General features: G+C 48.8%; 1 protein-coding gene across 1 annotated transcript in view; it reads right to left on the reverse strand.

The window, feature by feature from the left end:
* Positions 1–4,930: 4,930 nt before the first annotated feature.
* SLC26A9 (solute carrier family 26 member 9) overlaps positions 4,931–18,802 on the reverse strand; it is a 28,765-nt gene continuing 14,893 nt past the window's right edge. The window contains exons 8-21 of the mRNA XM_035711062.2: positions 18,521–18,603; positions 17,622–17,769; positions 17,202–17,315; positions 16,925–17,002; positions 16,095–16,190; positions 14,115–14,221; positions 13,407–13,476; positions 13,003–13,095; positions 12,760–12,870; positions 12,178–12,459; positions 11,090–11,144; positions 9,861–10,006; positions 8,336–8,407; positions 4,931–7,119 (exon numbers count right to left, since the gene is read on the reverse strand). Of these exons, the coding sequence (XP_035566955.2) occupies positions 7,072–7,119; positions 8,336–8,407; positions 9,861–10,006; positions 11,090–11,144; positions 12,178–12,459; positions 12,760–12,870; positions 13,003–13,095; positions 13,407–13,476; positions 14,115–14,221; positions 16,095–16,190; positions 16,925–17,002; positions 17,202–17,315; positions 17,622–17,769; positions 18,521–18,603 (1,503 nt within the window). The 3' untranslated portion in view covers positions 4,931–7,071. The remainder of the gene's footprint in view (positions 7,120–8,335; positions 8,408–9,860; positions 10,007–11,089; positions 11,145–12,177; positions 12,460–12,759; positions 12,871–13,002; positions 13,096–13,406; positions 13,477–14,114; positions 14,222–16,094; positions 16,191–16,924; positions 17,003–17,201; positions 17,316–17,621; positions 17,770–18,520; positions 18,604–18,802) is intronic.

An 18,802-nucleotide genomic window follows, 5' to 3' on the forward strand; every position in this document is an offset into this window, starting at 1 on the left:
TTAGTCCCGCCCCCTCCCCAGGCCTGGCCAATCGCCGCTTGCCGGGAGCTGCGGAGCAGCCAATGAGGGGACGGCCCCGCCCAGGGCCGCAGGGCCTCTTGGGAGTTGTTGTTTCTCCCCGCGGGGCAGGCAGAAGCGGAGCAAAGGTGAGCGCTGCGGGTGCACGTCGGGCCTCACCTGCTGCTCTGAGGTTCTCAGGATCCCTTGCTCTAGGACTCGTCTCATAAAAGGGGGGAAAGGCTAAATAAAATCAGCAAAGCGTATCAGTCTTTAATCTGCTTCTCACTTCTGAAGTTTAGGGCTTGATGACCAGTCCCCCAGGTCCGGGGGTGGGGGTGGGGGTGGGGGTGGGGGGCGGAGCCTTCTGGGTCCCTGGCTTTATTGAACCTGAAATTGAGACAGTATTACTTTATCTATAGACGCTACTTTGAATGATCAGTTCGGAGGGCTTGCTCCTCCTTAGGAATTCGCTGGAAGTGTTTCTGATATTAATGTAAACGCTGCATTTTTTTGCAACGCTCTGCAGATACCAGAGTTTTAGGGGGTAAATACTTGAAGGATTTTGAGAAAGATTGTTTTAATGATTTTGATGTATTTCATAAACTGAAATTTCATAGCTGTTCGGAGTAAAGGATCATTTTGGAAAAATAAAACCTTAGGACGCAGAGAATGAAATGAGGTTTATTGGAACCAGGAAAAAAAATAGCTTTTAGATCCCTTGATGCAGTTTAATAGGCCACCAGTCACATATTTTAGAATTCTCTAGAAAAAAAAAACAATAGTAGGGCTGCATAGCTACTCATGACCAAAGCTGCAAATTCATATTCCTGGTGTTTGCCAAAACTCAGAGAGGGAGTACTTTGCTCCCTTTCAGTAGTCCTCCTCCTCCTCCTACTAAAAATAATTGCCTCAAACAAAAAACTACAATCATATATTTACTTTTCAATAGCAATCAAAAAACACTATTATGAAACATTTCATACATACAGAAAGGTGTAAAGAATAATATAACGAACATTTTTGTATTCACCACTCAGCCTAAGGTATAGAACATTAGAGTTGAAATGAGTTTTTAAAGTTTGATAGACATTAAGCCACTTTGTACTAAAAATTCTGCTGATGTCAATACTGTTCAAAAATTTTATTTATTTATTTTAGGAGTGGTGGAAGGACAGAGAGAAAGGGTGAGAGAGAATCCCAAGCAGATTCCCTGAGAAGTTTAGGGCTTGATCCTGCGATCCTGAAATCATAACCCAAGCAGAAATCAAGATCAGATGCTTGATTTCTCAGCTAACTCAGCCACATCCCCAATGTTTATACTTTTAAAAACTGTTATGATTGTAAATTAATATAGCACTTAGGCCCTTGTGAATTATTTGGAGAATACCAGAAAGTATAAAGAAAACAACTCATACTTCTTACATTGTTAGTCCTTCTTGTTTCCTTGCTTAGTAAATCTTTCTCTATTTCAAGGTCATAAATAAATTTTGATGTGTCATCTTTTAAAAGTTTTAAACTTTTGCCTTTTATATGAAAAATAAAAAAATCACTATCCAGAGACATTCACTCATAGTATTTTGATGGGTTATTCACGGTTTTTTCATGCCCTCCAATACTCACATATAAGGTGTATGTCTGTTTTATTTTTATTTTTTATTTTTACAAGGTTAATAAAGTCTTTAATTTCATACACACAAAACTCCATGTATAATTTTTTGAAAAAGATTTTATTTATTTATTCATGAGAGACACAGAGAGAGAGGCAGAGGGAGAAGCCAGCTCCATTCAGGGAGCCCGATGTGGGACTCAAACCCGGGACCATGGGATCATGACTTGAGCCAAAGACATGCTCCACCGCTGAGCCACCCAGGCGTCCCTTAATATGTTGTCTTTTAAAAGACATAAACTTGGCAGCCCGGGTGGCTCAGCGGTTTAGTGCCACCTTCAGTCCAAAATGTGATCCTGGAGACCCGGGATTGAGTCCCATGTCAGGCTCCCTGCGTGGAGCCTGCTTCTCCCTCTGCCTGTGTCCCTGCCTCTCTCTCTCTGTGTCTCTCATGAATAAATAAATAAAATCTTAAAAAAAATAAATAAAACGTTTAAACTCTTACAGAAAAGTTCTTACTCCATCTGGAATTGACTTTTTGTAAATGATATAAGGTCAGGGTCAAATTTTATTTTTTTTCCAGTTAGATAACTGATTTCCCCAACACCATTCCTTAAATATTCTGTCCTTTCCTGAGCTATCTGCAGTGCCAGCTGTGTCATTTACTAGGTTTTCAGACGTGAACGGGCCTGTTATGGGACTACTTTTTTGTATTGGTTTCTTTGTTTATTTCTATGCTAATATGACTGTCTTAATTATTATATCTTTATTTATTTATTTATTTATTTATTTATTTATATTTTTATTTTAAAGTTATTAGACCTTTAAAAAATGCCTCCATGTCAGGCAGAACACGGTTCTCCCTTAGGCTGTTAATGTAGTGAATCACATTGATAAATTTAAAAAATGTAAACCACCCTGGGAAAAACCATTACTTGGATAAGCCCACTGCTGGGTTTTCTTTTAGGATTTTTGCAATTCTGTTTATGAATTTGATTGTGGCCTGTAGCTCTTCTTTTTAATAATGTCCTTTTTGGATTTGGTATCAAATGTATAGCAGCCTCAGAAATCTCATTAGACAATATGGTAGAAATTTCTAGCTGACCCCAGTACCCATTCTCCTTTCTAAGTAACAAGAATCCTGAATTTTAGCTCAACATATGGCTATCTAGCTGCAAGACCACATTTCCCAGACCCTGGCAGCTAGGTTTTTCAGTATAACTACATTTAATGAATGGAGGATAAGAAGTGTTGCACGTGTTTGATTCAAGGCAGTGTTTTATGGACATGCTCTTCTTAAATCCCTCCCTCCTGCTCAGACTTTCATGGCTGGAGCCCTAGCAACCATGTTGGACCATGATGGTGCATTCTGTACCAGGGGAGGGCAGAGAGCTGAGCTGGAAATAGCCTGAGTCCTTGGGGAACCAGATATATATATAATATAATATATTATATATATACTTATATATATTATATTATATATTGTACATTATATATATGTTATACACACACACAATTGGACCAGAAATCTAATTTTTTTTTAACAATTCTAAAAAAATGAAGTAATTTGGGCCTGGTGTTTTCTCTTACTTAATAGTTAACAGACTTTCTACTGTTTTGTTTTGTTTTTTCTTAAGATTTTATTTACTTATTTGAGAGAGAGAGAGAGTGTGTGTGTGTGTGCATATGCATGAGCAGGGGCAAGGGGCAGAAGGAGAGGGAGAAGCAGACTCCTCACTGAGGGACTGGGTTTCAGGACCCTGGGATCATGACCTGAGCAGAAGGCAGATGCTTGACTGACTGAGCCACTCAGGCACCCTCTGTTTTTTTTAATTCTATTTTAGTAAATTATATTTTATCAGCAATTTATTCATTTCACTTAAGATTTCAACTTTGTAGTAGTTAAGAGCTTAAGCTCTGTAGCCAGATTCCCTGGCTTGAAATCTTAAGCTCCTTCATGTTCATGTTGAGTGTGAAACTTAATTAAAACTTTTCTGAGTCTCAGTTTCCCATCCATAAAATGGGGATAATAATAGTACGTACCTCTTGGCGTTGTTGGGAAGATTAATAGAGCTAAGACACATAAAACACTTAGAAGAGTGCATAGCTTATAGTAACCATTCAATAAACATTGATAGCTATACTATCATTACTATCTTTTTTCCTTTTCTTTTTTTGAGTTTATTTGTTTTCTTTTCCTAACTACATGATTGAACATCTGGTTTATTAATTTTCAACTGTTTTCTTTTCTTTTTTTTGAATATTTTAAGTAATTTCTGCACCCAATTGGGGGGGGGGGCGGATCAAGAGTTGCATGCTCTACTGTCTGAGCCAGCCAGGTACCTCTCCCTGCACAGTTTTAATACACAGCATTTTCATTCTTGTTTCAGTCTGTTTTCAATTTTCCATATGATCTCTTTTTTGACTCTGAGTTATTTAGAAATATCTTTTAAAAAATTCTAAAGGCGGGAACCCTGGGTGGCGCAGTGGTTTATCGCCTGCCTTTGACCCAGGGCATGATCCTGGAGACCTGGGATCGAATCCCACGTCGGGCTCCCGGTGCATGGAGCCTGCTTCTCCCTCTCCCTCTGCCTATGTCTCTGCCTCTCTGTGTGTGCCTATGTCTCTGCCTCTCTGTGTGTGACTATCATAAATAAATAAAAATTAAAAAAAAATAAAAAATTCTAAAGGCATTATTTTTTGTGCAAGTTATCTTTTTGTTATTGACTTGTAGCTTCAATGCATTGTGGCCAGAGACTGTGGAAGGATACCTATTCTCCGAAATTTGTTGAGAGGTAAATGATTTAGAGCCTATAAGGTGATCAACTTCTGTAAACATTTCATGTGTACTCAAGAAATATAAATTTTAATGGCATGTGCACAGTTTAACACGTCTGCCAGATCAGGATTGTTTGCTGTGTTATTTAACTCTTTCATACCATACTATTTTTTTTTAATCCATATGATTTATCCACCATGAGAGAAGTGTCCTGAAATCTTCCACCGTGTCGGTGAATTGGTCTTAGCTGCCTGTTGTTTCCTTCTAGGACAGTGCATAGCAAGGCCAGCTTACTCTGGAGGTGACTTGCTTTGCCTTGCTGTAAAACCACCCAAACACGGGATGCCTGGGTGGCTCAGTGGTTGGGCAACTGCCTTCAGCTCAGTGCATGATCCTGGAATGCCTGGATCAAGTCCCATGTCGGGCTCCCTGCACGGAGCCTGCTTCTCCCTCTGCCTGTGTCTCTGCCTCTCTCTCTCTGTGTCTCTCATGAATAAATAAATGAAATCTTAAAAAAAAAAAAAAAACCCACCCAAACACATGCATTTGTTCACATTTCAAAATCACTTTATTACCAAAATGAACAAAAGGAGAATGCTGTTTAAATTAAATAAATTACACAAATATCTCAAGTCCCGGGCTTCCCCGGGGATCCCATCGTCACAGGTCAGTATCACTAAGAACATTCAAAAGCATTGAAATTCTGGATTATTTCACTACCTTGCCTTCCTTTCCTGCCTCAGTCATGTCCAGAGAGTGGTCTGTTTAAATTTGCTTGTGTTCTTTTCAACATATTCCAACAGCGAGGTTTTCTTCAATGTCTCCCTCTACCCCGTGTGTTTCCAATTTTACCTCCACTGTCTGGACACTTGGTTCAAAGGACACTTCTGCTTGGGATGTCTGAGGCTCCGTGACCTTGCCCTACCTCCTGGGCCTGAGTTGGACTTTGGAGGAGGTGGAGTAGGAGAGGATGAGTTGTCATTGGCTAAAGTTCTTGTCCTCCTGGAATTTGGCACTTTGAGTGCTGGGCACAGTGAATCCCAGATAACATTGTCTTCTGCCTTCCAAGTTTTGAGTTCCATTGGCAGCCAGATGGCATAATGAAATCACAGAGAAGCAATGCTTGTAGGCCAAGAATCTGTTGGCTCTTTGCCAGCACTCTCTCCTTTAACTCTAAGAAGACTTGCTAGCTGATGGGCTCACTCAACACACAGACACACAACACAGGTCAGGCTGAAGTTAGGATTTGGAATGGTTTTTCTTCAGGCTGGGCCAGCCCAACCTGTTGGGCAGGGTCATTGAATTGAAGGAGCTTGGGAGGAGCAGTGGGGGAAGACCAAAAGGTTTTCTGTGTACTTCCATGGAAATTTCCCCAAATGCTTGCACATACAACCTATTTATTTTCAAGTCAACAGTAGAGTTCCTCTATTACCCCCTCATGTACATGAAGAATATACCCCTCATCTCATCTGTCCTAGGAGAAGATGACTTCAGGTCCTGAGGTTGTTAAGGAAGCTCATGGAGGAAGCCCCAGTCTGAATCAGCCCTCTGCCACGTTCTGCAACCAGTCAGGAGATGTGGCTGGCCCTCGGGGGGCTTCTTCCCCTGCCTGGCTGAGGGATTCAGGCCCCAAGCTGATGAGGGAGAGTTAAAATCATTGGCTCTTTACCAAGTGAAAAAGCACAAGGCAGTCTTCCTAAGTGGGGGAGGCATTTCTGAAGTCAGGGGATCGGCAGGGCTCAGATCCCCCCTGTTGGCCCTTGGTTGGCACTAGCACCCCCTCCCCTTCCAAGTCTCTAGTACAAGGAAGGATTCCCAAAAGCTTTTATGCAGAATAACTGGCATCTGTTACTTGGTTGCCAGAGGATTCTGGTACCTACCCACCCTGTCCTTTTTGGATTCCTATCAGGTCTCAAGTAGGAGGGAGCAGCTCCTGAAGCAGGGGGAGAGATCATGTTTCAGAGGCTGGGGCAGCTGCGTTGGTGGGCTGCCCCTGAGAGGTAGCTCTGGTGGCCTTGAGGGCCTTGGCCACCCCTAGGCTAGAGTCTCAAGTGCCGAATAGCAGTGGAGGTCCCAGCAGCCTTGAGATGAGGAGGAAGGAGTCACAGTCATCAAGACCGAGACTCCTGGGTTGTCAGGAGCACATGGTCCAAGGAGTGCACAGCTGCCAGGGACAGAGTTGGGACAGCTGGAGGGGGCAAGCCACAGAGTCCTAAGCAAGTTCATCCCTGTGTCCTGTGATGGCTTGACACCATCTGACACCAAGCTGTGCAGGCCCAAGGGCCTAGGCATGCTAGGTCAGCAGGGGCATACTTTTCCCTTCTGTTCTTGGCTCGCTCTTCAAGTCAGTGGTCGGGGCTGTGGGGTCCCATCAGCTGCCTTGGGCAGGGCCTGGGTGGGAGCAGTGGGGTGAGCAGTAGGCTTTCTCGTTCTGGCCAGGGCCCTGAGGGTCAGCAGGAGGGTGAAGAGGTGGCTTTCCTTGCTGCTGAGATTGGCTGGCTCTAGAGATGCCAGGAGGGAGGCAGAGGAAGGAGAGGAGGGTAGGGAAGGGAGGGGAAGGAGGAGCTGAGGTCTTGGTGGACATGTGGTCTCCTCTACGTGCCACTCCTCATGACCCCAGGCTCATTCTTCTTGGGAGTCCCAGAGGCCATGTACTCTGAAGGCAGCGTGGGGCCTGGCTGGGCCCTCACAGGGCAGTCAGGGTCTCTGCGTGAAACATACTCCCGAACATCTCCTGCAGGGCCATGGGAGGACAGGGGAGGTTAAGGGAGAGAGTTAGACTTGTCGAGTTGCTGGTGGCTGTATCCATGAGGTGACCCTGTGAGCCCCTGGCCAGAGGGAGTTTTAAGAGTGTGTGTGAGTGGAGTGTGTGCACGAACAGGGGAGAGGTGGGGTCGGCCTAAGAGGTGAACTGGTACCGAGGTGACAAGAGAAGTTGCTTGGAATCTACTCCAAATCACCTCTGCTAGGCACGTGAGCACATGTCCGTCCTCCTTTTTGGCTTCATTCTCTTTGTTAGGTGAAATGAAGGTAGAGATCGGACAAGGCCTTGCTTGCTCTGATAAGCTATTCTGAGCCTACCCCAGTTTTTTGGAGTGTGCTGGAGATGCCACAGGAGCACAGAAACCCATCTGCCAAATCTTCGTAGCTCCAGCTCTCTTTCCTAATGTCTCCCACACACCATCAGCACTCCCAGAGACATGCTCAGAGGACATGGAACTCAAGCCCAGAAGGAATGAGACGAGGTACAAAGTGAGATGTGATTTCTAGGCCCGAAGCCAGACTCCCCTCCACTTAGTCATCTGGGTTTCTTGTAATTCAGGGCATTGGGGTAGTGTGAGTTTTCCTTTCAGGACGACAGGGCCCTATGGGGTTAGTAGCACATCCATTAGTGCTTAAGAGCTGTCTCGGTGCGATAATATTTGTACCCTTGGAATTCATCCGACCCTGCCTGAATATGTAGTGTTCATATGTAGTATTCATATGCAGTATATGTAGTACTGGAATATGTTGTATGCCCAACCTGGAACCGTGCCAGGTAAGCCATCATTACCTATCTGTTGAATTGATGAAGGAACAAATGAATCCCTCACCTCTCCTGCGAGGTAGATGGGGCAGGTATCACCCAGACGTCCCCTATTTTACAATGAGAGAGACTGGGGCCCTATGTGTTCTGTTCTGTGTCTGTTCTAGACCATGTGTGGATGTGGCTCGGAGTTAAGAATAAATGTTAGTTCTCAAGAACCTCGTCCAGTGTCGTCCCCCCATGATGCCTTTCAGAGAGTGAGAAGAATTAGGATCTGCTATTATAAGGGGATGAGAGAGAAACGTTGTTGCCTTCAAGGTGAGGACTCTGGCTTGGTGGGGAGAGAGCCCAGGGAGCACCTTGGGTTTGGGAGGGTCTCTTCCCGCTCCTGGCCCCCCACCTGTACCCCCACCCTTCAACTCACCTGCTCTAAGTCCCAGTAGCTGGGGCTGTCCTCCTCCAAATCGTATAAGGACAGCTCGGGGTCCGATGGAGCCTGGAAAGGGTGCAGAAGGAGCTCCATAACTGAGTGACTCAGTCTGGTGCTATTGGCAGCTCTGGGTGGGCACTGTGTTTTCTGCTGCGTGACTCACCATCTTGCTTCTTCCCTCCCCTCCCTCGTCTACCTCACAAAATGTAGCATGGGGTGGCCTGCCCCTTACAGCAGAGGGGTGCCTTAGGGTCTGCCCTCCTTTGCGGGCATCTTAGAGGCAGGGGAGGTCGGCCTAGCCAACAAGGATGATTGACTGGCTGCCTGACCTTGGGGAATCCACTTCCCTTCTCTGGGAATCTGTGTCCTCATCTGTAAAAGTAGGATAATCAAACTCACTTTGCAGGTTTTCTAACTCACCATGCTGTTGAAAAGGGGTGTGTGTGTGTGTGTGTGTGTACTTTTATATATAGGAATGTATTTTGTAATATGTAAATATAAATATATTCTATGTATACAAATTACTTTAAATATGTAACCATAATACCTAGGCATTATTTGTGCAATAACAAATAGCAAGGATTCTTCCAGAACCTCCTTCTTTTTGCTCTGTGGACAAGGCTTGTAAAGCCAGAATGCCTGTTGCTTCTGCACAGTTGTTCTCTCTAAGTGTGAAGGGCAGGCGCCAGGGCCCTGTGTTTTCCTGGGCAGTCTTTCAGCACTTAGAACAGATGGCTTCACCTTCATCAGCCTCTTATAGCAAAGAGCAAATGGTTGCTCCAGGGCCAGAGAAGCCTCTCTCATGACCCAGGGCAGGGGAGGTTTTATATATGAGGAGGGCTGGGGCACAAAGTCTTGGGAGGCCAAAGGCAGGGGCTGAGCTAAGAGGGGCCCTGGGAGTGGAGGGGGGGCATCAGGAGAGGCCTAGGCGGGGACCCTGGTGGGGGGTAGATTTTCTGCCTCTCCAGCTTTCTCTATTTGTAGCTCATTTGCATACACTTAACGCTAGCAAATTAAATGTCAAGAAACTGAGACAAAACTTGGATCCAGCCCTCTTCATCCATCACCAGTCTGAAATCTCTGAGATCTGCTAAATTAAAACAGGCAGGCCTACTCCTCTCCCTTGCTCCAAGCCTCTTGTAGAAAGTGTGAAGGAGGAGGGCAGGTAAACCATGCCAGAGTACAGGGCATTCTCTAATACGCTTTGAGGGCTGGTATGACTTGGAAATTAAGATTAAAGATTTTACAGTATGCAAAGAGCTTTCAAGTGACATAAAAGGCATAATTATCAGTCACTCTGAAAACAGAAGTAAAAGAAAAATGCCGTGAAGTAGGAGATGTTAACTTAGGGTGCTCGTTCTACAGACGACGGACTCTGTAATGACAGTTTCAGAAAAATTAAGTGACAGAATTGGTCTTAGAACCTACACCTTCCCCAGTGTTCTTTCTAATGCCTCTGGTCCTGCTATTTCAGTGCCCCGGGGACCTAGGATTCCTAAGGTGCAGGGACCTTACTTACCCCTTGGAAGTCACGTCCTGGGGCCACTTCTCTGGCATTTGCCTGGGCAAAGAGGACAGCATCGTGTATGCTGGGAAAGACGTGATTGCGCTCTAGACACCCTTCTTCAAAGACACCACCGTGGCTGATGTCGTTGTACACCTGGGCTGGAGGGAGAAAAGCCTTTCAGAAAGCCAACAGCCCTGAGGCCTGGAGCTGGGGGAGAGGGGATGGTGAGAGGGAAGGGAGGGAAGGAGGGAGAGCCTGAGGGGTGGGCCCTTGGGGCATCCACAGGGCAGACCCAGCCTTGGGCCCTGCAATATCCATTCTGGGCAGCAGAGGGCGACGTGAGCTCGAGGATGCTAAACCCCCAGCCCAGGGCAGAAGGAAGCAGCGCGACTCCGGGGCGGTAGCTTGTGGGGATTGAGAGGGTGAAGCTAAACCATCCGCGAGGAGGCTGCTGTCAGTTCTATCCCCGATGGTTCATTCTTCCTCTTGTTTCTCTAGACCTTTCCCTCAGCCTCCAGCCTTACTTTTACCAAATGCTAGAGGTGACTTCCTGAGGACTGTCCGGGAGCGGGAGGAGCCCACCGCCTCTGCCCGCAGATTCTACAGAGCTCGGGGCCTGTTCAGGCTCACGCTGAAGCTGGGCAGGCCCCTGGGAGGGCCCTGTCTTTCTGCGGGAAGTGGGGTATATGGACGCCTTCACATTCTGTCATATGTCTGTGTGTCCGTGTCCCCGGACTCTGCATATGTGTCCATGATGTGCCCTGTGGACATGCCTGCACGGTGGGTATGTGCACCCCGTGGGGGTCATGTGTACATGAAACTGGGTGCCTGTGTGTTCCCCAGACGGTTATAGTGCGTGTGTGCTTTATGCTCGTTTGGGGGCTTGCGGATTTGGAGGAAATCCCCAGATTCACCTAGTCAACCTCCTAATTTGACAGAAGTGCAACTTGACCCCTATACATGAAGTGACTTGGCCAAGGATACAGGCAAATCAGTAGTGGGGCAAGTGGAATCCCACTGGCCTTTTTAGATGCCAGCCCCTCACCCCACCCTGTAACCGAGGCCGCTAGGGCGGTTACACAATCTGGCCATGGTCTCCTCTGACTTGTGCTTGAAGCACTTATGAGCAGGCAGCGGCAGGGGCAGTTATGGGTGCCCTCGTTTCCACCTTCCCATTCTGCCAACCTGTTCCTCCCCTCCCCCGCCCCAGTCTTATGGTCCCCTACAGGTCCTCCTCTCACCGTGGATGTTCACCAAGAAGACGTTCACACCGATCTTCCCGTAGGTGGAGCTCAGCTGGAAGTGTGGAGGGAAGGGTATTGGGACAGGGAGACAAAAGGAAAGGAATGTTCTGACTGGGTCTCAAAAGTGATTCACAAAACGCACTTCAGAGGGGAAGCCAAACAAATAAGCAACCCCAAGAGCCCTGGCAGCCAAAGATAAAAATAGCAGCAAAGCACACCACTTCTCCCTGGAGTGTTGGCTGTCGGCTTTTCTGGAAAGCGGGACAGAAATGGGGCTATGCCAGTGAGACGGGCACTTAAAGACACTGTGGCCCCTTCTTATCGGGTCAGATCTTTCCTCTCAGTAGCTTAGATTCCCAGATTCCACCTCCTTCCTGACTTTGTGGCGTCAGGCCGAAGCAGTAGGGGGGGATAGAGGCCCACATGGACTCGGGGTCGAGGCCAGGGAAGCAGGCTGAGCCCGGGGCTGGGGATGCGGCCTCCGGGTACCTGGCTGATGCTCCCTGGATGATACCCAGCCTATATGCTCTCTGTACCTCTCGGTTTTCCTGGACTGCCTCTATCTGAGCCAGCTCTGAAGTTTGCTGACTCCCTACCAGTGGAGGCGGTGCTGAAAAGTTCTCAGATGGGCGGATACCTTTATTCAAGGTATAAGTGGACGGCCTTGATATTATTTCTTCTTCTCTTCTCACTTGGCTGGTATTGGCTGATGGTGGAGTGTCTGGGTGAGTGTGGGAAGGAGCACGAACCAGGGCCAAGCTGGACTCTACTCAGAGGACCCTGGATGGGTTCCTGGTGGCCTGAGAGGGAACTTGGGATGGCCTCCGCCAGAGAGGGGTACTAAGGGAGGGTGGGACAGCGACTATCCCTCTGGTATCCCTGTCTGGCCACCCATCATCTTGGGCTGTCTGGGCCTGCTTTGCAGAGAGTAGCCTATCCTGGTCACATCTTGGGGAATGCTCCTTGGTGAGCTTTCTCCCTCATCTTGTCAAAACGAGGGCTCCAAGGAAAGGGAGTGTGGGAGAGCAGGGGTGAGGGTGTTGGGGTGGAGGGCGGGCCACCACTCCCTCTGCCTGGGGCCTCACCTTGCCTAGGGCTTTGATGCCCATCAAGTCCACAAAACTGACCCCACTCATATCAAGGATGATGGTGTGGAAGGTGACAAAGGGTGGGACGCTGGCCAGCATCTCACTGGGCTCATTGGGGGTCTCCGCAGAGGCTGGTGCCTCACAATGCGCAGCTGGGGAGCTGTCAGGGCTGAAGGTGATGTAGGACACGCTGGCGCCATTAGCAGGAGTCTGGTTGTTGTTGGGGTCAGTCGGGGAGGCGTTCTCAAAGTCCTGCTGGAGCTCCTGGAGGGAGACAGTCTGGAGGGGGGTGGCAGGGAATTGTCAGGCTGAATCAAACTTTGCTATAGTTGAGGCAGGTGCAGGGAATGTGCAGGTGGAAATGGGCCATAACCTATATTAGCCAGAAAATGAGAGGGGGCCATGGGGGCTCATTGGTTACCCGCAGCAGCTGGCATCCCCTCACCCAAGGAGAAGAACGCCCAGTGGCCACCAGGCAAGGGCTGCAGAGACTTTATGTCTTTGCCTCAAAGGGTGCTGGAAAGTGGGGCACCAGGGGGCAGGAACCGAGAGGGTAGGCTGTTCCTAGCATCACTTCACCTTGGTTTTCATAAACAGAGACTTCCTCTGTTGTGTGGGCAGCTTCCCCTTCTCCTGCTTCCTGAGGTATTTTTGCTTGGCCAGCAGTACTTTCTGAGGGTCTACGCCTGTCTGTAGGGAGAGAACCAATAGCAGTTCGGACCTCCATACTCTTTGGAGGTGGCCTGCCTCCCAGCCCCCTTTCTCCCATCTTCTGGTGACTCTCTGCTCAGCCCCTCTGGTCACCAAAGATCTGAACCCTACCTTGGCAATGATCTTTTGCCTGAAGATCTCTGAGTTGGCAAAGTAGAGAGGGGAGCAGTAAGTGACAATCTTAACCCCCTCGATTTCCCGGACCTGTGGCAGGGAGACAGAACTCAGGTGGCAGCAATGTCTTTATTTTTAAAAAAGATCTTATTTATTTATTTATTTATTCATGAGAGACACAGAGAGAGACAGAGACACAGGCAGAGGGAGAAGCAGGCTCCCTACGGGGAACCTGATGCGGGACTCGATCCTGGGACCCCAGGATCATGCCCTGAGCCAAAGGCAGATGCTCAACCGCTGAGCCACCCAGGTGCCCCAATGGCCTTGTCCTTTTTCAACCTTCTTTTATTTGGGGGTGGGAACAGGGCAAAAGAGAGTGATTGTAAGTTTGGATTACTTACCATATTATAGGTCTTGGGGTTAACATAAATGTCAGTGTCCATGACCTGGGCCAAAGCATAGCCATTTCGACTGGATGAAAAAAGAAAAGAAAAAAAATAAGAGCATGCTAATAGCAAATGGGCCTAGGAGGATGACAGGGTGGGAGCTGGGGCAGAAGCAGAGTGGAATGGGGTCTCTTCATGTTGTGTTGGTCGTTCTGCACTGGACACACATGTCTGGTGGCCTGTGGCTGGGCTCGAACTAGAAGGATGACAGGCAGGCCCTTGACATAGCTCCCAGCCTGGGCCTCAGCACAGAGAAGAGGTGCGATACACAAGGCAGCAAGCTTAGGTAGCCCTGAAGTCACCACTTCCTGGTTATGAATTCTCAAGAAGAGAAGACAGGGCTTCCCTAACATAGATCATCCTCCCTGCCCTGGGCTGAACCCTCTTCCTCTGGTGCCCCTGGCCTGTATTCCTTAACCTTATAGGAAGGACGTGGCATCTGTCTCTGGTTTGGTATTCCCCTGGGAGGGTCCCCCTTGGTCTGGGGACTGGCAATGCCTTTGGACAGACTCGGGGTCTTACCCTCCTCTTTTCCTCCTACTTTGGCCCCCAGCCCTCTGAGCCCATGAGGGCTTCTTCTGGGGACTTCAGGATATGGCGGTCTGTCGGCCCAGCCTGGGTGAGGGGCCCCACTGCTGTGCCTTGTGGGAGACTGCTACTTACAACTGAGTCTGGAAGACCACAACCAAGGCGGAGAAGGCAACGCCCACGGCCACCCCATATGGCAGGCTCAGGAAGAACGAGGAGAGGAAGCTCACCACCCAGACACACTGTGAGGAGAAAGAGATGTCAGGGCAGGCCTGGGGAGAAGGCTGCCTCTTTGGGGAGGACTTCCTGGAATAGCCAAGGCCATTCTCTGTTTCCACAACCTCAGACTCCCCCTCCCCCTTTCCGTGGCATTTTTGCACTGTCTTACATATTGATGCTCTGGTTATGCTTGCATATTTCCCTTAGATTGAGTGTGGGTAGTGATCGTGCTTGGTTTTTAGTAGGCAACCCAACCCACACAGGGAGACAGCATGGCGCACGCTGAGAGCATGAGGGGTCAGATATGCCCAGGTTCAGACTTTCATTCTTCCACTTACTAGTTAAGTGAGCCAGGTTGCCTGATCCATAAAAGGGGAGGAATGACACCTGTTTCATGAAAGGATTAAAGAGCTAAGGCACCTAAAGGTCCTACTTAGCCTACTGATGGGCATCCAGTGGTCACTCAACAAACATGAGCTCCCTTCTCCACCTAATGGGAGGCTGTGTGTTCCAGATGCATGCTCAGTGGTCTTCCCAGCCTGACAGCCTAGGGTCTGGTTGTGTGGGTCGAGGCAGGACTGGATGCAGTTTTCATAGTTTCCCCCTTGATTGTCCTTTACAGTCCCCCCCAGTTCCTCTAAAGGAAACAAATCTGCCCACGTTCCCGTAGAGAACTGTGAAGATCAGAGGGGAGCCCAAAGCACGATGTAAATATCAGGAACTATTGTCATGGTGGGGGGATTATTGGGATGTGGTAAAAGCAGATCATTGGGGTGGGAATTGGAACATTGTTATTTTTCCCTATCCTCATCACTCACTGGGGGGACCCCAGATCTCTGGCTCTAAGGATTTCACTCGTGTACCATGCAGGCAGCCCCAGGAGACAGTACCACCCAGAGGTTTGCAGTCTAGGGTTTGGGTTCTAATCCCGGCTCTAATCACTTGCTACCTTTGTGGCCTTTGACAAGTTACTTAACCTCTCTGATCCCTGATTTCATTATCTTTTTTTTTTTTTAAGTTTTATTTATCCAAGTCATCTCTATACCCAACGTGCGGCTTGAACTCACGACCCAGAGATCAAGAGTTGCTTGCTCTTCCCAAGCCCAGAGCTCCTTGGTTTCAACACCTTGAAAGAAGATCAGTAAATCCTCTCTCATAGGTCACGGTGGAGCTTAAATGGGCATTGTTGTCAGAGTCATCAGTGCCTGGTAGCCTTAATACTATTGTCCGATGCAAGATGTGTTGGGACTGTGACTAATCATAACAATCAGTCATGTTGCTGAGTGTTGTATGGTTGCACGGTGCTTTCCCAAATGATCTCATTTAATCCTCAGAACCAGTGTGTGATGAAGCCATGACTGTCATCCCCATTACAGAGGAGGAAATAGAACTCCAGAGAAATCTGGTAACTTACTCAAAATCCTGGTACGCTGGCTTTATGTGTTAAGGGTTTGTTGTTGTTGTTTTTAAAGTGATTTCTTTTTGCTTTTTTTTTGGAACTATAAATCATGAAAACAATCATCACTAAGTTTTACTGAACCTAGGATACAATTCAGACAACACGCTCCTTCCTTGTATTATCTATCCCATGTCTTCCTCATAAACAACCCTAGGGGGGTAAGGAGTATAAGAGACCTAGCTCTCAGCAGAGAAAGCCGAGACCCAGAGAAGTTAAGGGACTTGCTAGTTGGGGGCCAAGCCACACAGCCAGTGAGCAGTTGGCTTAGGATGTGAACATAGGATGTCTCTCTCTAAAACCTGGGCTCTTAACAGCTGCTTGTGCTAATTGGGGAGCCGCAGAGCAGAGGCATCACCAACAGAAGAACTGACAGGGCTGTGGGGTTGGAGGACAGGGCAGGGGCAGGAAGGGGTCCCCAGAGGCCACTCAATACCTACACAGTCCAGCTTGCTCTTCTTCCACAGGTAGTAGGGGTCAGCGAGTTGCTTGAGAGAGTTCTTGAGGTTGACGGCTATCAGGGCTCCTAGCACAGACTGGGGAAGCAGAACATTGTTCTTTCTCACCTGCAGTGTCTCTTTCTCCCTCCCCTTCCTACACACCCCTGACCCTGGTGTCCAGCAGGACAGAGCTGCAGTTCCAGAACATCTCTGCTGGCAGAGTCCCCAGATCTCAGCACTCCATCTTAGGGCTGGAGAGTGCAGGCACGAGGCCATGATGCCCCTCCTGGCCCTTCTCTGGCCCTCCCCTCTTCCCTCAAACCACGGTGCCCAGAGCCTTCCAAGTCAGGCCCTCACAGGCACTTGTCAATGCTGATGATGGGGGGATTGACCCTGAGGTCAGAAGGCTGGAGTCTGTGACCAGCCCTGCACTGATGAGCTGTATTGCCACAGATCACTCAGACGTTCTCAGCCTCAGTTTCCCTCACCTGTAAACTGAGGAAAGTAAAACCTGTGTTGTCTACTTCACAGGTTGTGATTAGGACAAAGTGCAACAATGTCAGTGCTTTGTTATCTGTAGAGGGTTACACAGCAGTGAGGGATTTTCTTGTCTTTTTTTTTTTTATGATTTCAATCATTTATTCATGAGACACACAGAGAGAGGCACAGACATAGGTAGAGGGAGAAGCAGGTTCCCCGCAGGACTCAAGAAGCAGGTTCCCTGCAGGACCCCAGGATCACAACCGGAGCCAAAGGCAGATGCTGGACCACTGAGCTACCAGGCATCCCTTAGGGACTTTTCTTACTGGAGTCTGCCACTGCAATCTTACCTTGGGGAGAGGGTACAGATAGGACCCCAGGACCAGCATGGTGATCATCACTACCAGCGACACACACAGGCTTGCCACCTATTCAGAGAAAGAATTGGGAACAGGGCACAGGTAAGAAATTCTCGCTCTTGATTGGTTTCCAATAGATGCCTTTGGTGGAATGGAGACTGATGAGGGGAGAGGAAGGTTGGAGAAGCAGCTGGCCTGGCTTGCAGGTGCCCGGGCTTCGCTGGGCACCCTCTGCCCTCCTCCCCCATCCCCCTGGTATAGCACTTACCTGGGACTTGCCTCCAGCTCCATCTACAGCCAGAGTGACAGAGAGAGCACAGCAAATGACGTGGATTTTAAAGAAGGAGCCAAAGAAGTTGCTGCAGCCCAGGGCAATCATCTCCTGTGGGGACAGGGGTGGGATGGGAGGCTGGAGCACTGGGGGAAGGGCAGCAGGTATAGATCAAACCTCGTCCTCCATGCAAACTGGATCTTGATTGGGCCTAGGACTTGAGAATGACCCTAGTGTTTGCTAGCAAGCCAAACACTCCCAACCCAGCAGAATTCACCCTTCTGTGGTCAGAGCCCCTCCTCTTCACTGGCAGGCACCTTCCTCACCACAGCCTGAAGTGCCCCACGATAGTTCTTGCCAGGCTTCTGTGGGACCTGGCCCATTCTGCTTGGCCCTACCAGCCGTGGCTGGACCTACCTGGTTAGAATCCACATCATAGCCGTGCTTGCTGGCCAGGGTCCGGCCTACAGCCAGGTTGATGACATAGCCCACGATGGCCAGTGAGAAGGCAGTGCCTATCATGTCCTTCCACTGTGAAACCACAGGCGACACCGGAGTGGGGAACCTGCCAGAGAGCCAGGGAGGAGGCAGGGCCCAAAAGTGTGAGAAGAGGCAGGGCAAGTCCTTCCTCAATGCGCAGGGACCAACAAGGCCCCACTGTGTGCCAGGGTCTACAGGAACTACCCCTCATCATCTGAGCCCTTGGTACAGCACTGTGGGGCAGCTGCTGTCACTCCCATTGACAAAGCAGAAGCCAAGATATAGAATCTCACTGTCCGGGGTCACAGGGTAAGTGGTAGGGCCTCGTTTGTTCAGGTTCAGGTTCTGGACTCTGTGGTCACTACAGATCCACAGCCACCACCGCTCCCTGACCTCCCCCCCGCCACTCCACTCCAACCCTGCACCGCCCAACCCCTCCCAGGGCCCAGTGTGGTGCCTGGTACAGAGTGGATGCTCCATACATGTTGTGGATGCTAATAGCTTCCTTTCCACAGGGATGAAAAGAGCCAACACATCAGAGCAAGGCAAAGAGCTGGAAAGAGGCTGGTCAGAGAGGGTTTGCTTTAGCAGCATCCAGTAAATGAGACTTTGGGGGGCGCGTGTGGCACTTCAGACTCACTGTTCCTGACACAGCTAGCATTGGCTGATTGCATGGCTCTCTTCCATAATGAGTAATAGGAATCATTCACATTCAGTCAGTGTCACAGAGTCTACAATGCTCTTTCATAGAGGTTGGCTTATCTGGGTCTCTGAGCCCAGGCCTTCATGGGGGGATGGTAGTAGGGGCGGCAGGTTTCTTGACCACCTGGACTCACCCATGTTGGATCTCTCCCACGATCTGCATGTGATACTTTTGAGGCATCTTACAGCCCCCAGAGATAGCTGTTGCCACCACCACCTGCAAATCCCCAAATGGAGAATGTGGATCAGCAGGGCAGCAGTCTCTCCCAAGACTCCCTTTTCTCTGGGGATCCCAAATCCCACTCCCCTGCCTCCTTGAAAGGGAGCAACCCAAGGAGCAAGAAGACTAGGAGCCATGTACAGGGAGATGGAATGGATTCAACCAACTTCTTGTTCTACTGGCTGCCAGTGGAGGG

This window comes from Canis lupus, chromosome 38 (genome assembly GCF_003254725.2).
Source record: "Canis lupus dingo isolate Sandy chromosome 38, ASM325472v2, whole genome shotgun sequence".
NCBI classification, from domain to species: domain Eukaryota; kingdom Metazoa; phylum Chordata; class Mammalia; order Carnivora; family Canidae; genus Canis; species Canis lupus.